General features: G+C 47.4%; 2 protein-coding genes across 3 annotated transcripts; one reads left to right on the top strand and one right to left on the bottom strand.

The window, feature by feature from the left end:
- Window positions 1-274: 274 nt before the first annotated feature.
- On the bottom strand, window positions 275-8,604 carry wdr3 (WD repeat domain 3). Its single transcript, XM_037489389.2, has 27 exons — window positions 8,480-8,604; window positions 7,176-7,367; window positions 6,858-7,067; window positions 6,646-6,764; window positions 6,461-6,539; window positions 6,141-6,236; window positions 5,932-6,033; window positions 5,691-5,792; window positions 5,476-5,576; window positions 5,304-5,393; window positions 4,992-5,222; window positions 4,815-4,908; window positions 4,391-4,492; window positions 4,210-4,292; window positions 3,933-4,071; window positions 3,784-3,840; window positions 3,560-3,660; window positions 3,113-3,224; window positions 2,769-2,903; window positions 2,626-2,676; window positions 2,474-2,539; window positions 2,256-2,348; window positions 2,106-2,156; window positions 1,972-2,015; window positions 1,758-1,886; window positions 1,125-1,218; window positions 275-1,042 (listed from the first exon to the last, which is right to left on the bottom strand). The coding sequence occupies exons 2-27, from the start codon at window positions 7,347-7,349 to the stop codon at window positions 887-889; spliced, it is 2,811 nt and encodes a 936-aa protein (XP_037345286.2). The 5' UTR covers window positions 7,350-7,367; window positions 8,480-8,604; the 3' UTR covers window positions 275-886.
- A 997-nt stretch (window positions 8,605-9,601) lies between these two features.
- On the top strand, window positions 9,602-19,682 carry gdap2 (ganglioside induced differentiation associated protein 2). Of its 2 annotated transcripts, XM_062565152.1 has the most exons (14): window positions 9,602-9,845; window positions 10,570-10,830; window positions 11,936-12,075; window positions 12,244-12,397; window positions 12,696-12,784; window positions 13,065-13,141; window positions 13,291-13,450; window positions 14,647-14,797; window positions 14,919-14,995; window positions 16,225-16,301; window positions 16,403-16,542; window positions 17,753-17,807; window positions 18,285-18,428; window positions 19,552-19,682. In XM_062565152.1, the coding sequence occupies exons 2-14, from the start codon at window positions 10,652-10,654 to the stop codon at window positions 19,591-19,593; spliced, it is 1,485 nt and encodes a 494-aa protein (XP_062421136.1). In that variant the 5' UTR covers window positions 9,602-9,845; window positions 10,570-10,651; the 3' UTR covers window positions 19,594-19,682. The 2 variants fall into 2 exon arrangements, with proteins under 2 accessions (XP_062421136.1, XP_037345018.1); XM_037489121.2 differs by lacking the exon at window positions 19,552-19,682 and having other exon boundaries at window positions 18,285-19,543.
- Window positions 19,683-22,806: the final 3,124 nt, after the last annotated feature.

The raw sequence follows: 22,806 nt of genomic DNA, 5'->3' as shown, positions 1-22,806 counted from the left end.
CTTTACACATGGCATCAATCTATCACATATCTACACACACGTGTGTGTAAACGTGTATTTTATAGAGGATTTATTTCACAGTTTGTTGGGAAACTGAATAACGAGTTGCATCCGATCAGGATTTAATGACTTTAAAAAAAACAAGAAGCTCTTCAATGCTCACACTTCTTCCCCCTCTGCCTCTACTTCTTCACGAGAAAATATATATATATATATATATATAAATAAATATATAAAATATATATATATATATACACACACACACACACACATACATAATTTGGAAAATGTTTAATTGACACAAAGATAAATGACAAAATAAATGTCAATTGTATATTTAGGGAATGAAGTGTGTCCCTAAACAGCGTTGCATCTGAAGGGAATAGAACACAAAAACACACATTTATGTCCCACATAAATAAAGCTGCGAGATTTATACACCAAACCCCCCAAAAACATTATTTATTATTTCTCCCTCTTCCTCATCATCATCAGTCTGCCAGTCTGTCTTAACATATGTATTGATTTCCATATTTATCTACATTTTCCTGTTTTCATTTGAAGAAATAAGTTTGCAGAAATAAACAAAATGCATATAATATTACAAGTAATAATGATAAAAGATCAGTTAATTGCCTACATTCATTCGTTATATTGTTTTTGGGGCAATTTAGTTGTAATATTAAAACGTATTGAGTCATTTACTTATTTTGGATCTCATAAGAACATTAATCTGTGGTTGTTATGTGAACACAAAGCAGCTTCCGGTGAGCAGTTTTTTATTTTGGGAAATAAAGCATGTGACTGACATGTCAAAAAGAAACCATACAAAACTCCCAGCGTGGGGGGGGAAGTCGGGGGATGTCCTCTGCGGGTCAGGCGATGGTCAGGCGATGGTCAGGATGGCTCGCTCCCTCTTCCTCCTCCTCTTCTTCTTCTGTGCCAGCTGCCCCGTGGCGTCGGCGAAGAACATCACCTCCTCTTTGTTCTCGATCTCCCGCTGGAGGAACTGGAGCGCCGCGCTGTTGAAGCCCATCACGTCCTGGAGCGGGGGAGGGGGATAAGGTGTGTGAGGGGGGGCGGGGTTTAAGAAGACACACACACACACACACGGTGGTACTCACCCGGATCTCCTGCACTTTGGAGACGGTGTTGGTCCGCAGCTCGTCGATGACTGACAGCAGCATCTGGTTACTGGATATCTGACCAAAATGGATCCTAACAGAACGAGATATGAACATTTATATAAATAACAAATTCACTTGACTGTCAAAACCATGTAAAATATCCACAAAGACGACGTCTAATAATCACAAAAAAAAGATATAGCTGACTTTTAATTGCTACTTTTAAATCATTACCTCTTTTAATTATTCACAACTACAATATTCATTTTTATATATATATATATATATATATACATAAATAAAGATTCACATATAACAGTTAATTAATTAAACAATTAAACATTTTATGGCTTATTATCATCCAATAATATTATTTTTCTAATTCTACACTGTAAAACTGTAACAAATAATGTTCTTTAAGGAATTTAATATCAACATCTGTTGGTCTAAATGTTACTGTTAGAGATAATTTGACACATTGTTGTTCATGCGTTATAAAGAGAAAAAGGTAGTATTTAAATTCATGTTATGAGCTTAACAAATGAACACTTTTTAGTATTTTTTATGTCTTATTCTCTCAGCTCGTCATGTTTTTTGTGCTCTCTCTCTCTCTCTCTCTCTCTCTCTTACTTGAGGAGGAAGAAGAGGCAGCGGCAGACCAGCTCCACCTCCAGGCCCTGCTGGATGTAGTCGTTGAACAGCGTCAGCAGGGGGGGGGCGTACTGGAACGGTAACACCAGCAGAGACACCTCCAGCTCACTGAAAGAGACGAACCCCACCCGACGGTGTTCAGCACGCCGCACGCCGCCGAGCCCTCTGGGCCAAAGTGAGACATCGCCCTTACCTGGAGCGGACCTTCTTTATGACGTCCAGCACGTAGCGCGCCGGCTGCGACGAAGAAGGAAAGACGGCGTAAGAAACATCAAAGAATCCATCAATCAAAGAATAGATCGATCGATGGAGTCTGTTCAAACTCACCGAAACGTTTCCCAACGCAGCGAGGATGGGGTTGGGTTTGGGCAGAGGGAGCTGCAAAGGCAACAGGTGGGGGACATTTTGTTATCAGCAGCGGGACACTTAACGCCCCCCCCCCCCCCCCCCCAAAAAAAGGAATGAAACGGCCTCTACCTGGTTCACCGCCGCCATACAGGCGTATTTATGCTCCTCCATCTTCCTGGCTTCCTCTTTGTAAAGCTCCAGAGCCTCCATGATTCTCTCCGCCTGCGGAGCAAAGTCCCGGAGGACATGTTTAAGGTCTGCGTGGACGTCTGCGTGGACGTCTGCGTGGACGTCTGCGGCGCCCCGCCACGTTCAAAAGAACGAGATTCAGGCCCCCCCCGACTCACAGCTTTCACCGTCTCCACCGTCTTCTTGCTGGCCGGCGCCGCTTCTCCTTGAGTCTCTCCGGGTACCTGGAGGCAGAAGGCAGAAGGCAGCAGTCTTACAGGAGCTTGATGTCCATGTACAGAAGACTAAAGCGGACAAATAAAATGCTCACCACAGGAACCTCTCCGCTGGCCATGCTCTCCTCAAACTCTGCTTCCCGCTCCTGTCGATATGAAAACAGGTGAATTCAGAGACACAAACGGACGCGAGTGTGAAGAACAGTGCCATTGGTGACGTCCCCCCCCCCCCCCTCACCATCTCCCGCTCCTCCTCCAGGATGATGGGCTCCCTCGTCCTCTCCCACAGGCGCAGGGATTTGTCGTGAGAGGACGACACGATGTGGTCTCCGCTCGGACTGATGGTGAAGCACCAGACCTCACGATGGTGTCCCTGGGAAGCAGACGGGAGGAGTCACATGATCAGGCTCCCCAGAGCACCCCCCCCGCCACATTATACAATAAATAATGATATCAGATTATCATGATGAGAGCGATATTATCACGATACAATATTCTTATCGCGATATTGTGAGGATGCATAAAATATCATCACAATGATGTGTTATCGTGATGCAGAACATCGTGGAGGCGGAGCTTCACCTCCAACGTCTGGATGTGCTCAAACTTGTCGGCGTCCCACTGTTTGATCTTCTTGTCCTTCCCTGCTGTGAAGAAGAGATGAGTCTTTGGGACGAACTGGAGGAACATGACGCTGCGAAGTAGAAACAGAATGAAGGTCACACATCTGCAGGATAAATACACAAAATATGTTGTTTTTTTTAACAAAAGAAGGCAATCGAGCCACTCAGAAGAAACAATAATAAAGAAGAAAAAGACACACAGCTGAGTGATCACGGAGGCTGGAAATCAAAGATAATCAAATAAGAGGAAAGGACGCAGATGAAAGAGCAGCTGGGATGACATCACACTGATCACCAGAAGAAGAGGCCACTGGAAAACTATGTCATGTCTTTCTTCTTTTCTGTTTAAATGTTGCAGTCATGAGCTGTTTTCTTCTGGGGGGGGGGGGGCGCGCCGGGGGCTCACCTGTCGTCGTGAGCGAACATGGAGCGGTGACAGTCGCCGAAGTCCAGACCCCAGATCTTCACGTTCCTGTCGGCGGAGCCGGTGGCGATCAGCGTGCTGTCCTGGTGAGCGGGAAAACACGCGGGGGGGGGTCAAAGGTCGCGAGGTGGAGACACAGAGAGAAACAAACAGTACCTTGAGTGTTTATTATGATGATTTCTCTCCCTCATTGATGTCTAACTCACGTGCGAGATGTCCAGACAGAGAACCGGCAGCTTGTGTCCATACAGAGACAAGAAGAACTGAGGCAGAAAGGTCGTGTTAGCACACACACCGGGACCACGATCTCAGGATGCTGCTGCTAGGGGCAAGGGGGGAGGAGGGGTGGGGGTACCTTCAGCGTGTCGGTGTAGAAGACCTTCACGGTGGAGTCCAGCAGAGAGACGGCCAGCAGTCTGTGGTCAGGAGAGAACTTCACACACAGGACGTCCTCCTCCAGCTGCAGGGTGCGCGTGTGCTTCACCGTCAGCCTCCTGAGGGGAAACACGCCATCGTTGTCACATTCATAGCTCGCGTCACGCAGACAAAGTGCCGTGCTTTCTATATTTTTAAGTGTGATTAAAAAAAAATTCCACAGATAAAGAAGAGCTAGAATTAAGGCGACGACTCACTTCTGAGCGCTCGCCTGGTCCTTCATCAGCTCGAACTCCCAGAACTTCACCTTCTTGTCGGCACTTCCTGTCACGATGCCTCTCTGCGGGGGACAACGCACGGCGCGGCCAATGAGAAACGACGGCCGCGCCGCCTGGCCTCGCGGCGGCGCGTGGAGAAATGAGGGGTCGGCGCGGTTACCTGGTCGGGGGCGAGGCACAGGGACCACAGAGACCCGTCGTGGGCGTCCACCGTCTCCAGGAGGCTCCCGGAGGCCAACTCAAAGATCTGCAGCTTCCCGCTCTGACGGCAGAACACGCGTCATCAAGCCGAGCCTTTAGAGCCAACGCGTCGGCCACGTTGGCGCCAGATACCTCGCCTCTTAAGAGTTCCCCGAGTGACAATAACTGACCCTTGAACTACTTAAAACTCTGCGGCCTTGAATTTTATTTCAAAATAAAAGTCCGATTTCTTGATGTCCTTGATCATCCAGATCCAAAATACTGCCCACAGATGCTGCTCTCTATCCGGCTGAATCCTGGATTCTTTATTAGTATTTTTACTGTTAGTATTTTGTGTTCAAAGACATGTGAATGATGAGTGTGTGGTCAGTAGTCAGCGTTACCTTGGTTCCCAGGATGACCTGCCGGTCTCCGGGCACGAACAGCGAGCAGAGGGCGTATTCACAGGCCATGGTGCGGATCACCTGCAGCGTCGACCTGTCGAGACAAACGAGGCGTCAAACCCCCCACCCCCCGGTTACCACTTGGCTGTCAGGGGGCGGGGGGGGGGGGCTCCTCACCTGTTCCACACTTTGACCGTGTCCCCCGAGGCGGAGAGCACGGCCAGGTTGTCCGAGCTGAAGGCCAGCGTGCGGACGTCGGTGCGGTGGCCCCCCAGCGTGAGGCGGGCCGTCTTGCTGGGGGCGGGGGCCCGCTCCGACAACTTCAGGGCGTAGGTCTCGACGGTGTTGTTCTGCAGCAGCAGCGCCACCTTCAGCTCGCCGCTGGCGCACAGCAAGACGTCCGCCCACCTGCGCGGGAGACGAAGGGAGCCGTTAGCCCCGCCCCGCCCCGCGGCGTGGACCCGCCGGCGAAGCGCCCGACCCGCTCACCTGATCTTGGCGGAGGCTTTGACGTTGGTCAGTCGGAGGATCTCGTCCGTCAGCGTCCGCTTCACCTCCTCGCCGGCGTCTCCCGGAGTCCTGCAGCCGCACAGCAGAGCTCAGCATGCAGCAACGAAACTTCCAACACAGGTGGGAGGAGCTACAGCGCGACGGGCCTTACTTCGCTGCCTTCTTCTGGGCTTTCTTCTGCTTCTTCGTCATCCTCTTCTGAACCTCCTCCTCCTCCAGCACGGTGAAGAGCTCCAGCACCGAGTCGTTGCCCTGCGGCGAGACCAACAACATCCAACATCTGCACAATCGGCTGGTTATCCGCCCGGTTAATTAGCTAGTCAGCGAGCCGGAGCGCTCCCTTGGTGCCGCGGCGAGGTCACTCACGTGGCAGGCGATGACTCGGGCCTTGGCGTCGGCTGCCAGCGAGACGACTCGGTCTCGGGCCTCCCGCAGGAGCGAGCCGGCCTTCTCGCAGCGGAGGATCCGCTGGGAGCCGGAGAGGACGGAGGTTATGACCACACACATGTACACATGTGTACTTTAAGCACATTACCATGATAGAAAATACAAACATATGTTTCAAACATCAGTGTTTTCTCCCAGGAACAGATTACGTCTCTTGTACCTCCTCGAGAGAGTCATCCCCTCCTTCCTCGTTGTCTTCATCATCGTCATCATCCAGCAGAGTTTTCCCTTTCTTCCCCTTCGGTTCCCCTTCAGCCTTCTCCTGAGGAGGCAGACAAACGTTTATGACGACTCTTTACATGTATACACATTTATATTTGTAATGAATCAGACATTAGCTCCCAGTAAACCATCCAGGAGCCTCCTCACCTCCTGCAGGTAGTTGATGTCCCAGGCTCGGAGCTCGCTGTCTGCAGAGCCCGTCAACAGCCGGCTCTCCTGGTTCAGCAGCACCATGCCCCACACCTAGCGCACGGGCGGACACACACACACACACGAAAACGCCGACGTTACACAGCAACACAAAACCAACGGTTTGAGGCGGCAACAACCGACAGCTCCTGTGTTCTGTGGGGAGGAATCAATGGAGTCTGGTGGCTTTGAAGGAACCACGGATGGCACCTCGGCCTCCCCCGTTCATAAAGGTCTGCGAGGCGTCTGGTGTGAGGAGAACCTGAGAAGCCCCTCACCTCGCTGCGGTGGCCCACCATGGTCTTGAAGCAGTGCTGCGTGTCCAGGTCCCACCACTTCACAAAGCTGTCCTTGGAGCTGAGCGGAAACACAACAGTTGTAATTGGCGTCAATGCGTTTTACTTCACTCCCTCTTGTAAAAGGAAAATAACGGACTGATGTGCTTGATGGGCCTTTGCGCTACCTGGAGACCAGCAGGTTCCTGTCTTTGAGGAACAACACCTGGGTGACGACGTCCTTGTGGCCTCGGAGGCGGTAGAGCCCCGACTCGTTGATGATGTCCCACACGATCACGTCCGTGTCCTGGGGAGGAGAGGAAGCGCTCGTGACCACGCGCCGCAACCAAGCTAACCGCCGGCCCACCCGCTTTTAAACCAGAAGGCGCGCTGCCTTTACCCTTGAGCCGGTGACCAGCCGAGCCCCGAGCGCGTCGTACGTCATGGCGCTGACGGCGGACTTGTGGCCGTTGAAGGCCACGTTGCTCTCGCCGTTCAGCAGGCTGAAGAGGCGCACGGCGCCGTCCTCGTAGCCCACGGCGATGTGGACGCCGTCCGGCGAGGGGCAGAGGAAGGTCACCTCGTGTTTCTGGCCCTGGAGGATCAAGACCTGAGAGAGGCGGGGGGGGGGGGGGGGGGGGGGAAGAGGAAATATATATTTATTAAACAGAAAATAGCATAAACACGCAGATAAATAAATGAAATAAATAACTCTCACCTTCTCCCCTTTACGGACGTCCCAGATGAACACGTGTTCGCAGGCGGCCACGGCGACGTAGCGGCCCCTCTCCCCCCCCCGCAGGGTCACGTAGGCGATGTTGGCTTTCTGGCTGCTGATCACGCCGAATACGGCGCTGGCGGCGTAGCGCAGGTACTGTTTGGTCAACCCCATGGCGGGCAGCGGTGAGTCCTGTTTCCCAAAGAAAGGCGGGTATGACGGACAGGTGTCAGGTGTAAACGTGCACAGCTGTAGCTTATCTATGACGTCGCGTGTGACATCACGTCAACGACGTGCTTAGAAATGAGGATAAATTTGTCATGAAATAATAAACAAGCAACTAATTACATTTACAGGCAGTATCGGAAATAATACAATCTGGATGTACTTGTGCTCCACTTTCTATGCTACTTTATTCTAACCCATCTTTTTTGATTTGTCAGCTTTAATTACTCTACAAGAAATATATATATATATAAATGATGATTCATCAGATCAGGCTACCCAACGTAAATATAAAACATGACATAAACACGCAGATAATATATATATATATATATATAATGGGAAAGTTTGTACATTTTGTGTTCATTTGAGTCATGTTTTTATGATATACACACATCAACATTTAACTTTGATCTCAAATAAACCAAATGAATTACTTTTACTTTGATGAATACTGTTATCAGTACGGTTATGGATGCAGTACTGAGTTTAGCTTCAATACAGTTACAGAATACTTATTACACCTCTGAATGCATATGGATTATTTTTATTACACAAACGTAAACGTGTAGAATGTGTCCACGCAGTTGCAGAATGAGATCATAGGGCTTCGAGCGGTTTTAGTCTATTTTTCTGTCATTTCATTGGTAAAACTGTTTTTTCTGTAACTAATATTTCTATACTTCTAATATGCTTCTTTTAAATTAGCGAAAATCCACCCAAAGGGTTTAGTTTTACTACATTTCTAGCTTGGTCAAGCATGCTAGTTTATTTGGTCAAAGGATTGTTTGTTTTGCAACACCTTCACGCAGGCATGGGCGGGGATACGCGACTCCAGCCATTCTACCAAGCCAACGCGAGTCAGACGCCGTCCGTCCAGCCCACGCTGTACAGCGAATCGAGCACATCCAACCGCGACACACCGCTGATTCCCGGACCCACGTGGTGAAGTTCCCGAGTAAAAGTAGCTCCACAAGTCTGATGCGACACAGATGTATGTCTGCAGATGTTTAAATTAAACGCAACGTTTCTTTCTTTAGCGTACCGTATTGCGATATTTGGTAATTTTCTCCTCTTACCTCAGAAATGCGGAGGCTAGCTTCACTTGTGTTGTGTTGCCTCCGCTGCTGCTTCAGAACCAACCAGTTGATCGCACAAACATCGATACTAACCGTGAGCGCTCTGTAGGAGGTAGTCGCATGAAGTAAAGGTACTGCAACCGCACTGTAAAAATACTCTAAATAGGATTATAATATAAAGAGTATAATCCTGAACATGTACTCGAAAGTATTCAAATACCCTGTAACTGTTTGATTATTATATGTTCTATATTATTAAGAATGCATTGATGTGAATGCAGTGCAGCTGTTAGTTGAGATCAAACAAATTTTCAAGTTAAATGAATGTTTCATCGTTTCAGCTTTACTGACTGTGATGAGAGAATAAAGAATAACGTTTTTCTTTGCTCGATCATTTTCTGTTGCTTTTGCCTGCGCTTGTCAACGAAAACAGTCACACACGACAAGACATTTGTTAGATTTAACTGCTTCTGTAACAAAGTTGAGAAATAAGAGCATATTTTATTGCAGGTAAAAAACAGTTTTATAGTGTTTGATTGTCATAATGTCATTTTTGGCTCAGATAGAAATGCAGCGACGCACGAGACCCTCAACAGCCACAGCGGAAGTGTTTTTAGCTTTTAGTCAGCTGATTGAAACTGAGTGCAAAGATGCATCAAGCGTAAAAGAGACAGCAGGAACAAAACCGGATATTTACTTGTGGGGCCCTTAAAAATAAATGTTTTTGTCATTTAGGTTTCGACAAAAATAATTTCCTTCGGTTTATTGGTAACTTTAGAATAAAAATAACAACGGTGTATTTAAAAAACACAGTTAAACCGTTTGAAACAATCATCATGTTTACATACATTAAAGAGTGCACTTTATGTTTAGTTGAATACATGTTGTGTCCATGTATCAAACATATATGATTCTATTATTCTAATTTGGAGGTCTTTTATTTTAGTATTTGTTCATATTTCGTGTTGTACATGTATCTATGATAAAATGCATACTAGATTTTCTCTGTTGTATGCAGTAGTTTTGCTTTGCATAGTTCCACCTCAAGCATTTCATTGCACAATCAAGATAAAAGCCCCACGAAGCTTTATTCTGAAAGTCACAGCCGGATGCTGCTGCCGTTCCTCCAGCTAGCTTGACGTTGCATCAAGCAGCACCTAGCTTACTGGCTAACTGTGTAAAACCGACAGTAATTGGCACTTTTACACGGGTTTTCTAACCGCTTTGGCGACAGCTCGGCTCGTTAGGATGAGATCTCCGAGGGAGGAAATATCTCCAGAGTCCACACGCTGTCGTGTCAGGATTTATTGATCATTATAAGTTTCTATTTTCGCCTCAACTGCCTGGAGGAAATTCAACTGTCGAGGTGGGTGACAGTTAACTGCTGATTTAGCAACAAAAAAAGGGGTCGCATTTCTGTTTTAATCGGAATATTAAGCAAATGTTGTGGTTCTGGACCGCCGTGAATGTGTTTAGGAAGAAGGGGGAGTTCTGTTGTGTCTGCAGCTTCTCATTGAGCTCATTACTGCTTCTGGGGGGGGGGGGGGGGGGGAGGTTATTTAATCATATTCGTTTACTATTGAAAAAAAGTGGTGAATCAATTGTATTAAAGTCTAATAGAAATGGAATCAAGCGTTCGGTTTTAGGGAAACATCTTGGTTTCATAATTTAAACATAAAGATTACAGTTAAACTTACAATTTGATCATTATATACATATTTTTCTCTTTAGAACAATATTAAACTATGTTAAATAAGTTGATGCACAGTGAAGGAAAGCAGCAAATGGTGTAATTTGAGGAACTAGTTTGAGTTTTAAATTCATCAATTTTTAATTGTTTGAAATATCAGAATTGTTGGAGTTTATTGATTGTCAATTTAGCAGGATAAAACCGAGAGAAAAGTTTCAAATCTTTGTTATTAATCATTCTTTTTAATTCATTGCTTTTTTTAAATTATTATTCAGAATGCCAGGAATAGCTGGTAAACCTTTTTGTCATTAAAATGTCAGAGAAATGGAAAAATCCATTCTTCCTTCTCGATTGTCCAATCAGAAGAATGTGCATTGGAACTCATTTGTTCATTGATTAGCATCACGGCGTCCTGAGAGGAACCTGCGTCGCGGCCCAAGCCAACGACCTCCTGGTTCGGTGGTAGGACAGCCGGAGGCGGGATGGACCCTCTGGGCGCTCGCTCCCAGTTCGTGGACATCCAGACCCTCCCCACCTGGCAGCAGCAGCTGGGAGACGAGGAGAAGACGCCGCTGGACCGGAGGGACAGCCTGCTCGGCCAGGAGGCCTTCCCCTCGCCCTTCCCCTTCAGAGCCGACATCAACCGCAAGATCATCCTCTTGTGAGTCTCCTTCGCCTGCTGCTGCCGGGGGAAGATCTATTTTTGTTTGATGAAAGTAACCTAATTTGACCTCTTCGGGCCCAAGCTCGCTCTGCAGGGCTCCAGCGCCTGCTGCACTTCCTGAGCTTAGAAAGGTTGAATGCTACTGTGTCAATCATTTAAACTCTGTGGATTTTGTCTCTTCACGTGTTCTCTCGGACCGGTTCAGAGTCCGCCCCCCCCCCCCCCCCCCCCCCCTCACAAATCCCCCTTTGTGCAGGAACCTGTGACCGTGGCTTTCCTCTGTGAGAGCCTTGTTCTGCACATTCCTGCAGCTCCTCAGCTTTAAGCCCGTCCTCCTCCGTTCTGATCCGATAACCTTCACATCAACGAGTTTATTCTGCCAGCTGATGGTCTTCATGATACTTTTATGCGTTTGCTTTAAACCGTTGACTGGAAGGATTCTTAAAGTTTGAAAGATAAACTGCTTATTACACAACACGCATGAACTAACACAAACCTTTTAAGGGTGTAACTGATTTTCTCGCGCTCGTTTGGGATTTAAGTGTTTTTTTCCCTATTGTTTTATTATGGATGTGACCTTTTTTACAACGCAATCACCTCCAACCTTCACGTGGTCAAAGATGGCCGCCGCTCGTCTCCTTGACGCTCCCCGGCTGACCGTGACCAGATGCGTGCTTTATTGTTGGAAGCGGGCGGAGGGTGGGGCTGGAAATGTTTGACGTAGCGCCTCCTCGCTGGTGTGTTTTGTATCTGTGATGTTTAGAAGGACAAAGACCGGGCTCGACGTCCCTCATGTGCGACCTGAAGGAGAGGGTGTAGAATCCATCAAAGCTTCTTCCCTCTGCTGAGCTTCTGACTAAATGCTTCTGACACAAAGTCACTTCTTCGTGTATTCATTGATTTCTAATCAGAGAAGATGAAATCCAATTTAAATATGATGGAATTTGCATTTGTTTTCTCTGCATAGACTTCCCGATCTTCAAGAGAGTGAAAAAACACAAGACTGTGAACATAAAACTATTGTATAAGAATCATGAACAGCCTCAAAAGGTGCATGGAAGCCAAACATTAGAAATCAGGGTGTTTCTTCTTCTTTTTGCAGCCGAGGTGACATCGCGCTGCTGAACTGCACCGCCATCGTGAACACCAGCAACGAGTCGCTGAGCGACAAGAACCCCGTCTCCGACAGCGTGCACCAGCAGGCCGGACCCGAGCTCCGGGACGAGCTGCTCAAACTCAAAGGTGCGGGGGCGGAGTCGGGGGCGGGGTTAGAACGAAGGAGGCGGAGTTAGGAAATGCATCAGGATACTTTTTGAGAAAAGTTTTAGTGATTTAATTCTACTGGCTCCTTTTCAAAAGAAATCTTCGTAAATATTTTTTTTCTTTTATTTGTTTGGTGTCCTCCTGCAGGGTGTCGGACCGGAGAGGCCAAGCTGACCAAAGGCTTCAACCTGGCGGCTCGGTTCATCGTCCACACGGTGGGGCCCAAGTTCAAATCCAAGTACCGCACGGCGGCGGAGAGCTCGCTGTACAGCTGCTACAGGAACACCATGCAGCTGGCCGCGTAAGAACCCACCAGAACCCACCAGAACCCACCGGCCGCAAATGCTCTGTTTATGAAGGACTTCTTTCACACTGGTGGAATTAAAACATCCCAGAATAAACTTCCAGGGGCTTTTTGCACTACTTTGGTGAATTTAGGTCTCTTGGTGTCTCCTAAATTCACCAAAGGTTGCTTATTTCGATGGCTTTATTTACATGTTGAATAGACAAACAGTTTTAATCTACGAATCAAGCGGGGAAGTTTCTCTGTCTTTGGAGGTTTGCGTGTGAGAAGCTTTTTCTTCTTTCCCTTCCCTCAGAGAGCAGTCGATGGCGTCTGTCGGCTTCTGTGTGGTGAGCACGACCAAAAGAGGATACCCGCTGGAGGACGCCACGCACATCGCCTTCAGTAAGACACACTCCCTTTTTGGCACACAACACACACTGAGTGTGTGGGACTGACTAACGCACACAAACGACTCCACAATCCGGTTGGACACACGCACGCACTCAGGAGCTGTCATCCACACCTTCTCCAAAGCCACGAGAATCATAAATCAGTGATGTCACGGCGCGGCGGGTTTGTCGTATTGGGATTGTCTGACTTTTGGAACTCGCGGCATTTCATGATCGATGTTGTTTTAATTGTGTTAACATGCCGGGTAACGTGTGTGTGTGTGCGTTAACAGGAACGGTGCGCAGGTTCTTGGAGAATCACGGGAACTGCCTGGAGGCCGTTGTGTTCGCCGTGTCGGACACGGAGGAGGTTTGTGTCCCGATTCCCTAAAACTGCACATCAGGATATATGTGTTTGAATTACATATTTGGATACAATATTCTACCTTTGACTTGTTGATCTTTTTGTATGTTTGCACATTAGCATGACTCTATTTTGTGTGCGTGTGTGTGTGTCAGCCGGTGTACAGGAAGCTCCTCCCTCTGTACTACCCTCGCTCTGAGGAGGAGGAGAAGGCCTTCCTCCCTCTCCTCCCGGCCGACATCGGCAACTCTGAGGGGGAGCCCGTCGTCCCGGAGAGACAGATCCGCATCGCAGAGAAACCCGGCACCCTGGAAGGTACTCGCACCTTTTATTTTATATTTATATATCCGCCCATTAGGAAAGATGCTTCACATGGCAGCTCTTTTATTTAAGGAAGCATGTTTTATTGTTTTTTTTTGGGGGGGTGGTTGGTAATAATTTAATTAATTAACTAAGAGGTTTAATTAATCACACAAGAGTCATTTATTATTTAATTATCTCCATCATGTCCTGACTCCCTCACCAGCAGCCTTTGTTGTTCTTTCACAGTTTATGAGACATTCTTACACAGAGTTCCAAATACAAATCAAATCACCAGTCAGTCACCGTTTACCCACCAGTCCGTCCAGTCGAGAGGTTTGAAACTTCACCACTAGATGGCGCCACATTCAAGGCAATGGACCTCTTTAAATTAAAGGAAGCAGTAAAGCAAAAAACGTTTTTATACCTGTAACAAAAGCCCCAATTTTTTTTTACGTTTGTATTTGTCTAAACCGTTTTTTTAAGTATAGAAGTCTATGAGGAAATGACTCTACTTCTCTCTTGATTTATTCCCTCAGTAAACATTGTAAACATGAGTTTACGGTCTCGGTCTCTAGTTTCTTTAACACGACACAATGTTCATTTAGTGAATGATGGTCCACTCAAACAGACCATAAAGCAGGGGATGCTTCAGGGCGGGGCTACACGCTGATTGACAGGTATCCAATCATCCCTCCACAAAGCAGTAGATGACTTCAGGTCGACTTCGCCCACTTCTCATATCCAGTGTGTGGGAAGAGTAAAAAGCCTTTCATGCCTCCATGTGCACTTGGCTCCGTTCCGTGGAGATAAAACGGGCAAAGACGGAAAAGGACGCTTTTGTCCTACATGTTTCTGTTCGGAGAAAGAGGCTCCCTCGTGTTACTGGGCTTCGAGGGCCCGGCCTCCACTGACGAAGCGAGCAGCGCCGCCTGTGAGTGAAACCCAATAACAACACGCAGCCCCTTTTGGATGTGGAGGCGCTGTGCGGACGTCCGGGTGGTCTTTTTTTGGGGGCGAGAAACAAGAAGACTTGAATTACAAAGTCAAATAGATCGCAGATCATTTAGCAGCAGTGAAATAAATGAGGACCAAACCGGGAGCAATGACCGGTTCGTTTGGTCCTGTTCGGAATGAATATGTTGCAGCCATAGATGTCAATCAAAAGTCTGTCTGTCTGTCTGTCTGTGTGTGTGTGTGTGTGTGTGTAGAGGATTCTGAAGAGGAGAGTCTCCGGTCGGACCTCGGTCAGGTGGGCAACCACGCCTTTGCCCGGATGGAGGGTGACGTGGACAAAGAGCGGAAACTGATCCTGCAAGGCCAGATGTCAGAGGCGGCCATCTTGAAACAACACCAGAGGAAGTAAGTGTGTGTGTGTGTGTGTGTGTGTGTGTGTGTGTGTGTGTGTGTGTGGGGGGGGGGGGATGAAATGTTTTCTGACACCATGAACCATCAGCTGAGGCTCTGTGTCCCTCCCCTGCAGCTACGGGCGCTGGTTGTGCCGCGCGAGGGCCGAGGATCTGTCGGACGTCGCCGCGCTGAAGGCCCTGTATCAAACCGGTACGCGTGAGACCACGGGGGGGTTAAAGAGTCGCTTTCTCCCACGCACGGGGGCCCACGTTGCTCAACGGTTTAGTGATTCTGTTCCAGGGGGTCAAAGGTCAGTTTGCTCAAATGGGCAAACACGTTGTTTGATGCACGGTTCAATTCGGTGAAAAGAAAACCTCTCAATATACATTCTTTTTGCTTTGTCTCTGACTTCTAGTGACGAACTGGTGAAGTTTCATGTAGATTTCTACTCTCCACCTGTAGGGTCTTTGTCACCTCGGTCATGTGACTAAAGTGCTCTTTCAATGAGTTTGTTGTCACTCTGATCCAGAAGTGTCCTTCAGGAGCTCTTAAATCACCATACCTCACAGCTTCATCCCCCTCTGGATGTGGGAAGTGCTGGAGGTTCATTAAGAGAAGTCAGACTAAAAAAGTCTTCTCAAATTAGAACATAAATGGTGTTTAACAACAATCCAGAGCGCAGAATGTGAGTATTTCTGTTCTCGTGGTTTTTCAGGAAAGATTTGTAGCTTGTCTTTTGTTTCCGATGTAAGAAACGAATTGGCGATGAAATATTGTTTGAATCAGAACTAGAGTTCAACCCGGGAACAGAATGTTCCAAGGCACGGAAACCCAACGGAAACATGTGTGCGATCAAAGAACCAAGTGTAAAAAAAGAAAAACAAACATGATAAAGGATGTTTGTTTTCATGAAGGGAAAGGATTAGATTCTAATGACAAATAAATGAAGATATAAAACAGCAAGGTGAGAATAAAAGAAGGAAGCCGACAATGGGGAGGAGCCGTCGTCATGGCGACGACAAGTTGCCACTTTCCTTTGTGTCAACGGTTTTTCTTTTTAAAGCGACGCGGTGAACTAGACGCGGACACATCAAAGGCTTCTTTCTGGAATTCACCAACGTGACGACTAAGATATTTGCTGAATTGAACAAAGGCTTCAATTAAAGGCTTTTAAGAAATGACACAAGTTCACGTCGTTTTGTTCAATCCAAGCTCAAAAAACGAAAACGTGTGTGTAGCATAAACCAAAGAATTTTACTGATCATGAAGGCGATAATTAAAGGGACTTAATCAACGACCGGTTGCAGGTTTTATGTCTCATTTCAACTCAAATAAGATGTGGCTATCATGGAACGCATTCATAATAATAAGTAATATTCTGTACAGAAGTTCTCAGCCCACAGTGAAACCTTAACGTCTCATTCTGTGTGTCCCCCCAGGTGTGGACATGTGTGGCAGGACAGTGATGGTCCTGGTGGGACGGAACATCCCGGTGACCGCCATCGACGTTGAAAAGGTCAAAATAAAACGCTGACGCTGCGTCCGACATTCGGGGCGCGTGGGGGGGTCTGTGTGTCGGTCCGTGTGTTCTGATGCTTGGCGTGCGTGGGCCTGCAGGCGCTGCTGTACTTCATCCACGTCATGGACCACATCACGGCAAAGGAGTACGTGATGGTCTACTTCCACACGCTGACCGGGGAGCGCAACCACCTGGACGCCGACTTCCTCAAGAACCTCCACGACATCGTGGACGCCAAGTCAGTCCGACGCGCTGAGCGCCGTAATTCAGCCCGCTCTCCCTGTCAGATACTCGGTCCGTGCTCCTGCTGTCCAGGCGCTAACCTCCGGTCCTGATTGACAGGTCTCTACCCTGGCTGTGCACAGTGAAGAGCGGGTTTATTCCGGTGTCTGTGTGTAAAATGTGTCACGTCGCCTCCCTCCTCCTGCGACGCTCCTTCTCGCACTCGCAGAACCTCAGTTACACACAAGAGGTCCGATGGTCCAAACCTCCAGCGCCATACTTTTACATGTTGTCATTTTGGAAGAAAGCACCACATGTTGGAAATGTGAATGCTCCGCTCTAGTTGCCCCCCCCCCCCACTTCAGTCGTCATGTCCCACGCTGGAATTCTCCGCTCTTTAACAGCCAGAACCGCGTATCAAACATAAGCAACGCTACGCCTTTGATTTCGTCGTTGGAACAGAACAGAGTTCACGAGGCCGCCGGGTTGCTGCATCTGGGAAAGAAAAACCAGCTGCGAAGCGCTTTTGTTTGATGATGTATCGGCTGTGAGGTCAATTTAAGTGAAAGAACGACCGTTGGGGAGGGGCGGCGGGGGGAGACCCCGTTATTTATCATGCGTAGTGAAAAGTACAGATAAGCTTGTTTATAGGCTAAAAAGAGCCCAGCAGCGTGAAGGGGGGAAGTGAGAGGTGAATCCTACAATAAGCTAAAGAGGCTAAAGACCCGTGTCGTTACCTCCTGCACACAAATATTCACATTTAACAAACCGGGTTCCATTCAGCGTGGTTTCCAGGCTGCAGGAACCACAAGTCTGTGATGAACTTGTACCACGTGAAGGGAAACGTTTGCCCTTCCTGGTAATCGCGCTCTGCGTCAGCGGGGAACTCCGTCGCCACCTTTCAACCCCCCCCCCCCCCACGCTTCTCTCCGTCGACTCGTTCGCTCACTCTCGCCACACCAACGGCGTCCTGTTCACAGATGAACGTGTCCTTCAACTTCCCCTTTTTCATGGCAAGAGGGGAACCCCCCCCTCCAGCCCCCCCATCAGCGACGCAGCTCCTCATCCTCCCATGGTCTCTACTAGCAGATTAACTAGTTCACGGGCCGGCGCCATGTCTGTGGGCTGGAGGATGAAGGTCCAGCAGCAGGCAGAGCCTAGATGACGTCACGCTGCAGAGGATTTGATGCCTGTGACTCCAGGTGTTGTCTTTTTATGTGTTGCAGGTTTAAGAAGAACTTGAAGGCCTTCTACTTCGTGCATCCATCATTTCGCTCGAAGGTAAGCGCACCGCTCGTATGTTTCCTTTGGCTCATGTGGCCCCGCCCACTTTTGGGTGGGTGAATTCGTTATTCCGGTTTAGCTTCGGTGATGTTGTCAATGTGGGAACATTCATCAGCGCACGACGTATGAAAACCGCCTGAAGTCAAATATTAGAATGTATTTTAAGACTTTGCTGTGGTGGAGGCGGCTCATGAACATGTTCTACCATTAAAGTGTTTGCAAACCTTTGTTCCACTTTAAGCAAATCCTTTTATATGATTTTTTTAAAAATATTTTTTAATTTTTTTTTTTTACAATAATTGGTTTGTTGAATTATGTAACTAATTAAATCTCATTGTGCAACAAAACACAGCAAACCTGCAACAATCAGGGAGTGACTGTCCCAGAATGGGTCAAACTGTAGGTTCCTATGATTAGGTGCTTTGCCGTTTACTGGAACCTTCTCCTCGGTAACCCGCCCTCTCGTCTCTCCAGGTGTCCACGTGGTTCTTCACCACCTTCAGCGTGTCGGGGATGAAGGACAAGGTGCGCTACCTGGACAACCTGCAGCAGCTCTTCACCTGCATCAAACCCGAGCAGATCGACATTCCTCCGTTTGTGCTGGAGTACGACGCCCGGGTAAGATTCATGCCGTCGTCCACTAGGAGAACGATGCGGAGACCCTCTCATCACGCTGTTTGAAACCATTGAACAGGAAGCGACCATATTTGGACTGATGAGGTCAAGAGGTACACGTCTCTGGTAGAGAGACAGTAAGCCCCGCCCTGAATCCTAATCTACTTTATGGTCTGTTTGACATGGACCGTAATTCACTAAATGAACATCATGCTGTATTGAAGAAGACTTGAAACTAGAGACTGAGACCATAAACTCATGTTTACAATGTTTACTGAGGGAATAAAGCAAGAGAGAAGTAGGGTCATTTCCTCATAGATGTCTATGGGAGCAGAAGAGTCGCCCCCTGCTGGTCACTACACAGGATGCAGCTTTAACACATCAGCCTTGCATCGCACATCGGACCTTGCTTTTCTGAACTGGAGTTGGTCAAAAATATGAATATTAATTTATCAATTTGCATCTTTAGTAACATTGTAATTGTCCGCTTGGGTTTATGGTCCTTTAATGGAAAGGTGTGTGTGTGTGTGTGTGTGTTATACAACACTAATAAGCGGCGTGAGAGAAGAGCAGGTGAGCTCGAGTTACCTGTGAACTCGTGTTCCTCCTGGAACGTTGGGTTGAAAAGATAAAAAAACAAGTGAAAGGCTTCCATTCAAAGGGGGACAAAAACAGGACAAAACACCTTGTTCTGTCCGCTGAATATTTAGTTTCTTTGGTGTTGTTGCCACGGTGACCGATTAATAACTGTGATTACTTCAACACCACTGTTGTCCCTGTCAGAATAGGTGAGGTGTTTTATTTATAACATATTTATAGCCACAGTTCACCTGCCACCGATTAATTATCAACCTGTTGGAGAGTAATTATGTCACCGCTGTGACACTCTTGTCCCTGATTGGCCCCGGAGGGGGGGCGGGCTCCTCCTCACATGTCACTGTTACAGTGCTAATGGAGGGTGGAACTCTTTTACATCCAGTCAGCTGTTTTTTTAATCTACATTAATGTGTCATATTCCATGAAATCCTGCATTTGTTATTAGTTAAAACAAAAGGTTTATTTTACAGGATGAATACATGTGGCCTCTTTCACACACGATGCGTTCAAAGACTCTCCCTCTCTGCAGGTGAACGGACCGTACCGTCGCCCCCCGTCCTCCAGCCTGTGACGGGATGCTGGGACCTTCTCTACGGGCCCCTCTGGCAGTGAACTCCTGACCTCCTAAAGGCTCTGAACCTTCATGGGGGGGGGGGGGGGGGGGGGGGGGGGGCGGGACTCTATACATCAGTCTCAGGCTCTCTCTGGCCTCAGGCTATTTGTGGACCTGCTGATGGTTTCTGGATTAAGGAAGGCTTCTCACTGACCCTCACACACCCCTAAATATGAAGATGAGACGACGTGGTTCTGGATGTCTGCTGGGTCTTTTTTACACCATCCGGCGCTTGAGCTTCTTGCCTCGTCCTCCGTATCGTTCACATTCACATTTTATATCACAAAGTCGTATTTATCCATGTTGCAACTTAATGAAATACTTGTACTTTTTTTAACGAAGACTTGTTTGCTGAGAATATTGATCCCCCTCACGTACACGGGCGCTAAATAGCGTAGCTTAGCCTAGCATAAAGACTGGAAGCAGGCCGGGGGGGGGGGGTGGACACACTAGTGGTGAGCGCTGTGAGGAGGCAACACAACGTTCCTGTATTCACTTAAATGAGGTTTGACTTTCCTCACCGTTTGGGTCACTAATGTTCAAGGTTTACCACTAAAAACATGTGTCAATCAACAGGACGAGTCCCTGCAGTTAGTTTTTGTGTCTTTCTGCACAAAGATGAGCTTCATGAAGATGTTTGTTCAAACAAAGAATAAAGCAACACGTGAACCTGAATGAATCTCTTCACGCGGGGGGGGGGGGGGGGGATCCGCCTGAAGCTACAAATAACAATTACAATCAATACTGTCCCTCCTTACTCTTTGTCTTTTGTCCATTGATGTCACACCCTGTGAGATGCTGGCTCATATGTTTACTCATAACTATTCATCAGAGCCAGCCAGCCAGACAGAAACCCTGTGAACCATCCGCCCCACAGGGGGCACGTGCTCTTAGATTTGGGGGTGTTCTGTGCCTCTGGGGGTGAACTTCTTCACAGGTTGAGATGATTCCAGGTGGAGTAGAAGGTCCTTCTCTACATTGTTATGAATGCAGCTGTTGATTTTTGGGAGAACAAAAACAATCTGAATATGTGGGAATGTACGAAAATAGAGCCACACTTTGACTTGAATTAATCTCTATTTACACTATTTTCTTTTTTTTTATGATTTCAAGATTATATATATATATATAACATTAAAATGATTTTCATCTGTGTTTTTAATTTCCTGTTTGTTTACTCATTAAAACTTAAGTTTCTGGATTATTATATCTTTTGAGAAGTAAATCATTTGCATCTTTCTATTCTTCAAACCAACGTCACGTTTGTTCTATTCGGGCTGCAGTTGCACCTGAGGTTCATTCACAAATCTGTGCTCTGGTTTCAAGGTCAAAGGTCACCAAGTCCAGCTGAACAGCAGGAACCAAACATCTGGAAACCCAGCGACTTCAGCAATAAAACCAGATGGGCCGCTATGTTGTGTTCTGTATTTATTTATTATAACGTGTTCTACGTCTTCTCTGAGCTCCGGTGCAACAAAGGAAATCATAAAAAAAGGTCTCCAAAGAGCTTCTGAGGAAACCGGCGTTTACTTTAAAATGTCCGAGAGGCCTCAAGGTCACTGATGTCACAACATATGCATATATATGTATTTACAAATATATATACAATAGAACTGCTGCTGTGTTCATCCAGATGCAGTTCAAACCCATACATACTTCTTGACTATGACTTCCTTTATGTGATATTTATATATATATATATTCGCGACTGATCCAAGGTGTACCCCGTCTCTCGCCTGAAGTTGGCTGGGATGATCCTTAAAGTGCTGAATGGATGTTGTGCTGTAAACAAAGAAAAGGAAACAACAACAAAAACAGGACCGAGGAATGTGATCAGAGAAGATCTTCCCAAAGGAATGCTGCTGAGCAGGTTCTCCTGAATGGGCTGACATGTGGAGACATGTGATGACGTGTGGAGACATGTGGAGACATGTGATGACGTGTGGAGACGTGTGGAGACATGTGATGACGTGTGGAGACATGTGATGACGTGGGGAGACGTGTGGAGACATGTGATGACGTGTGGAGACGTGTGATGACGTGTGGAGACGTGTGGGGACATGTGATGACGTGTGGAGACGTGATGACATGTGGTGACATGCTGTACTGTGACATTGTACCGTCACATATGACATCATGTAACATATGAAATACTTTCTATTTTCTACCTTTTCATGATCCTTTAAACGCCACTGAGGCACATTTTTAATCTACAAAATAAAATGAATTAAATTGAATTGAATAACTTAAATATGTGGCTTTTAGTTCAGATGCTTTCACCAAAGTGGTTTTACTTCTCTTAAAAAATCTTTATATCTTTGGCATCTTCATGCTGGAGGACTGACATCTAACCCGGAGACTCCCCCCCCCCCCCTTCACACCTCTTAAAAGCCCCTCCCACCTGCCGTCTCTTCACCTGCTCGTCCCGCTGACCTCCTGCTCGGCTCTTTAATCTCCCTTTTGGTTCTACCTGGATTAAAGGGACAATCCATCTTTCATGGACCCCCCCCCCCCCCTCCCTGCGTGTCCTCAGCTGCTCAAGGGACACAAGCAATCAGGCGCCTTCTTAAGCCAGCATTGAGAAATGAGGATGAGAGACCTTTGCACACCTGCAGAGACCCCGTGACTCCAGAGAGCGGAACCATCTGCAGGGAGGAGAGTGCTGGGAGTCACATGGTCACATGGACGCTTCGCCGGCCCCTCGTACAACAGAAGGTTCCCACATTCGCACAATCCAGCTCACGAGTGAGCAGCTGAACGGCATCAGATGAGATGCAGACTTCCAACCCAACACAAAAACAAAACTTTTAAGCACACTGTCTGATTCCATGTGTGGAGGCAAAGAGGTTTTTTTTCTCCTATGGCAGCAATGAGCTCATGTCTGTTGGACTCAACGTGTCCTTTGAAGCTCACGATTAGACGGGATCGAGGACGCCCTCGAGCCACGGGACCCTTTTCCAGATGATCAACGCAATCAAAAACGGTCCGTGGTCTGTTATCAGAAAAGAAACACACGGGGATCGGTCCATAAGCCACGTCGCTTCCCTGTTTGGTCTACTAAAGAGCTGTCAATCAGCGTGTAGCCCCGCCCTAAAGTATCCCCTAACATCATGCTGCATTGAAGAAGACTTGGAACTAGAGACTGAGACCATAAAGTCATGTTTACAATGT

This window comes from Pungitius pungitius, chromosome 10 (genome assembly GCF_949316345.1).
Source record: "Pungitius pungitius chromosome 10, fPunPun2.1, whole genome shotgun sequence".
Lineage (NCBI taxonomy): Eukaryota > Metazoa > Chordata > Actinopteri > Perciformes > Gasterosteidae > Pungitius > Pungitius pungitius.
Note: the sequence above shows the minus strand (reverse complement) of the source record. Positions and strands in the feature narration are given on the sequence as shown.

Coding starts and splice junctions, on each gene's coding strand:
- wdr3 (XM_037489389.2), bottom strand. CDS start 7,349: ATGGGGTTGACCAAACAGTACCTGCGCTACGCCGCCAGCGCCGTATTC. Junction 6,540..6,645: donor AGGAACCTGCTGGTCTCCAG/GTAGCGCAAAGG, acceptor GTTTCCGCTCAG/CTCCAAGGACAGCTTTGTGA. Junction 1,219..1,757: donor TGCCTCTTCTTCCTCCTCAA/GTAAGAGAGAGA, acceptor TCGTTCTGTTAG/GATCCATTTTGGTCAGATAT.
- gdap2 (XM_037489121.2), top strand. CDS start 10,652: ATGGACCCTCTGGGCGCTCGCTCCCAGTTCGTGGACATCCAGACCCTC. Junction 13,451..14,646: donor GAAACCCGGCACCCTGGAAG/GTACTCGCACCT, acceptor GTGTGTGTGTAG/AGGATTCTGAAGAGGAGAGT. Junction 16,543..17,752: donor CACGACATCGTGGACGCCAA/GTCAGTCCGACG, acceptor TATGTGTTGCAG/GTTTAAGAAGAACTTGAAGG.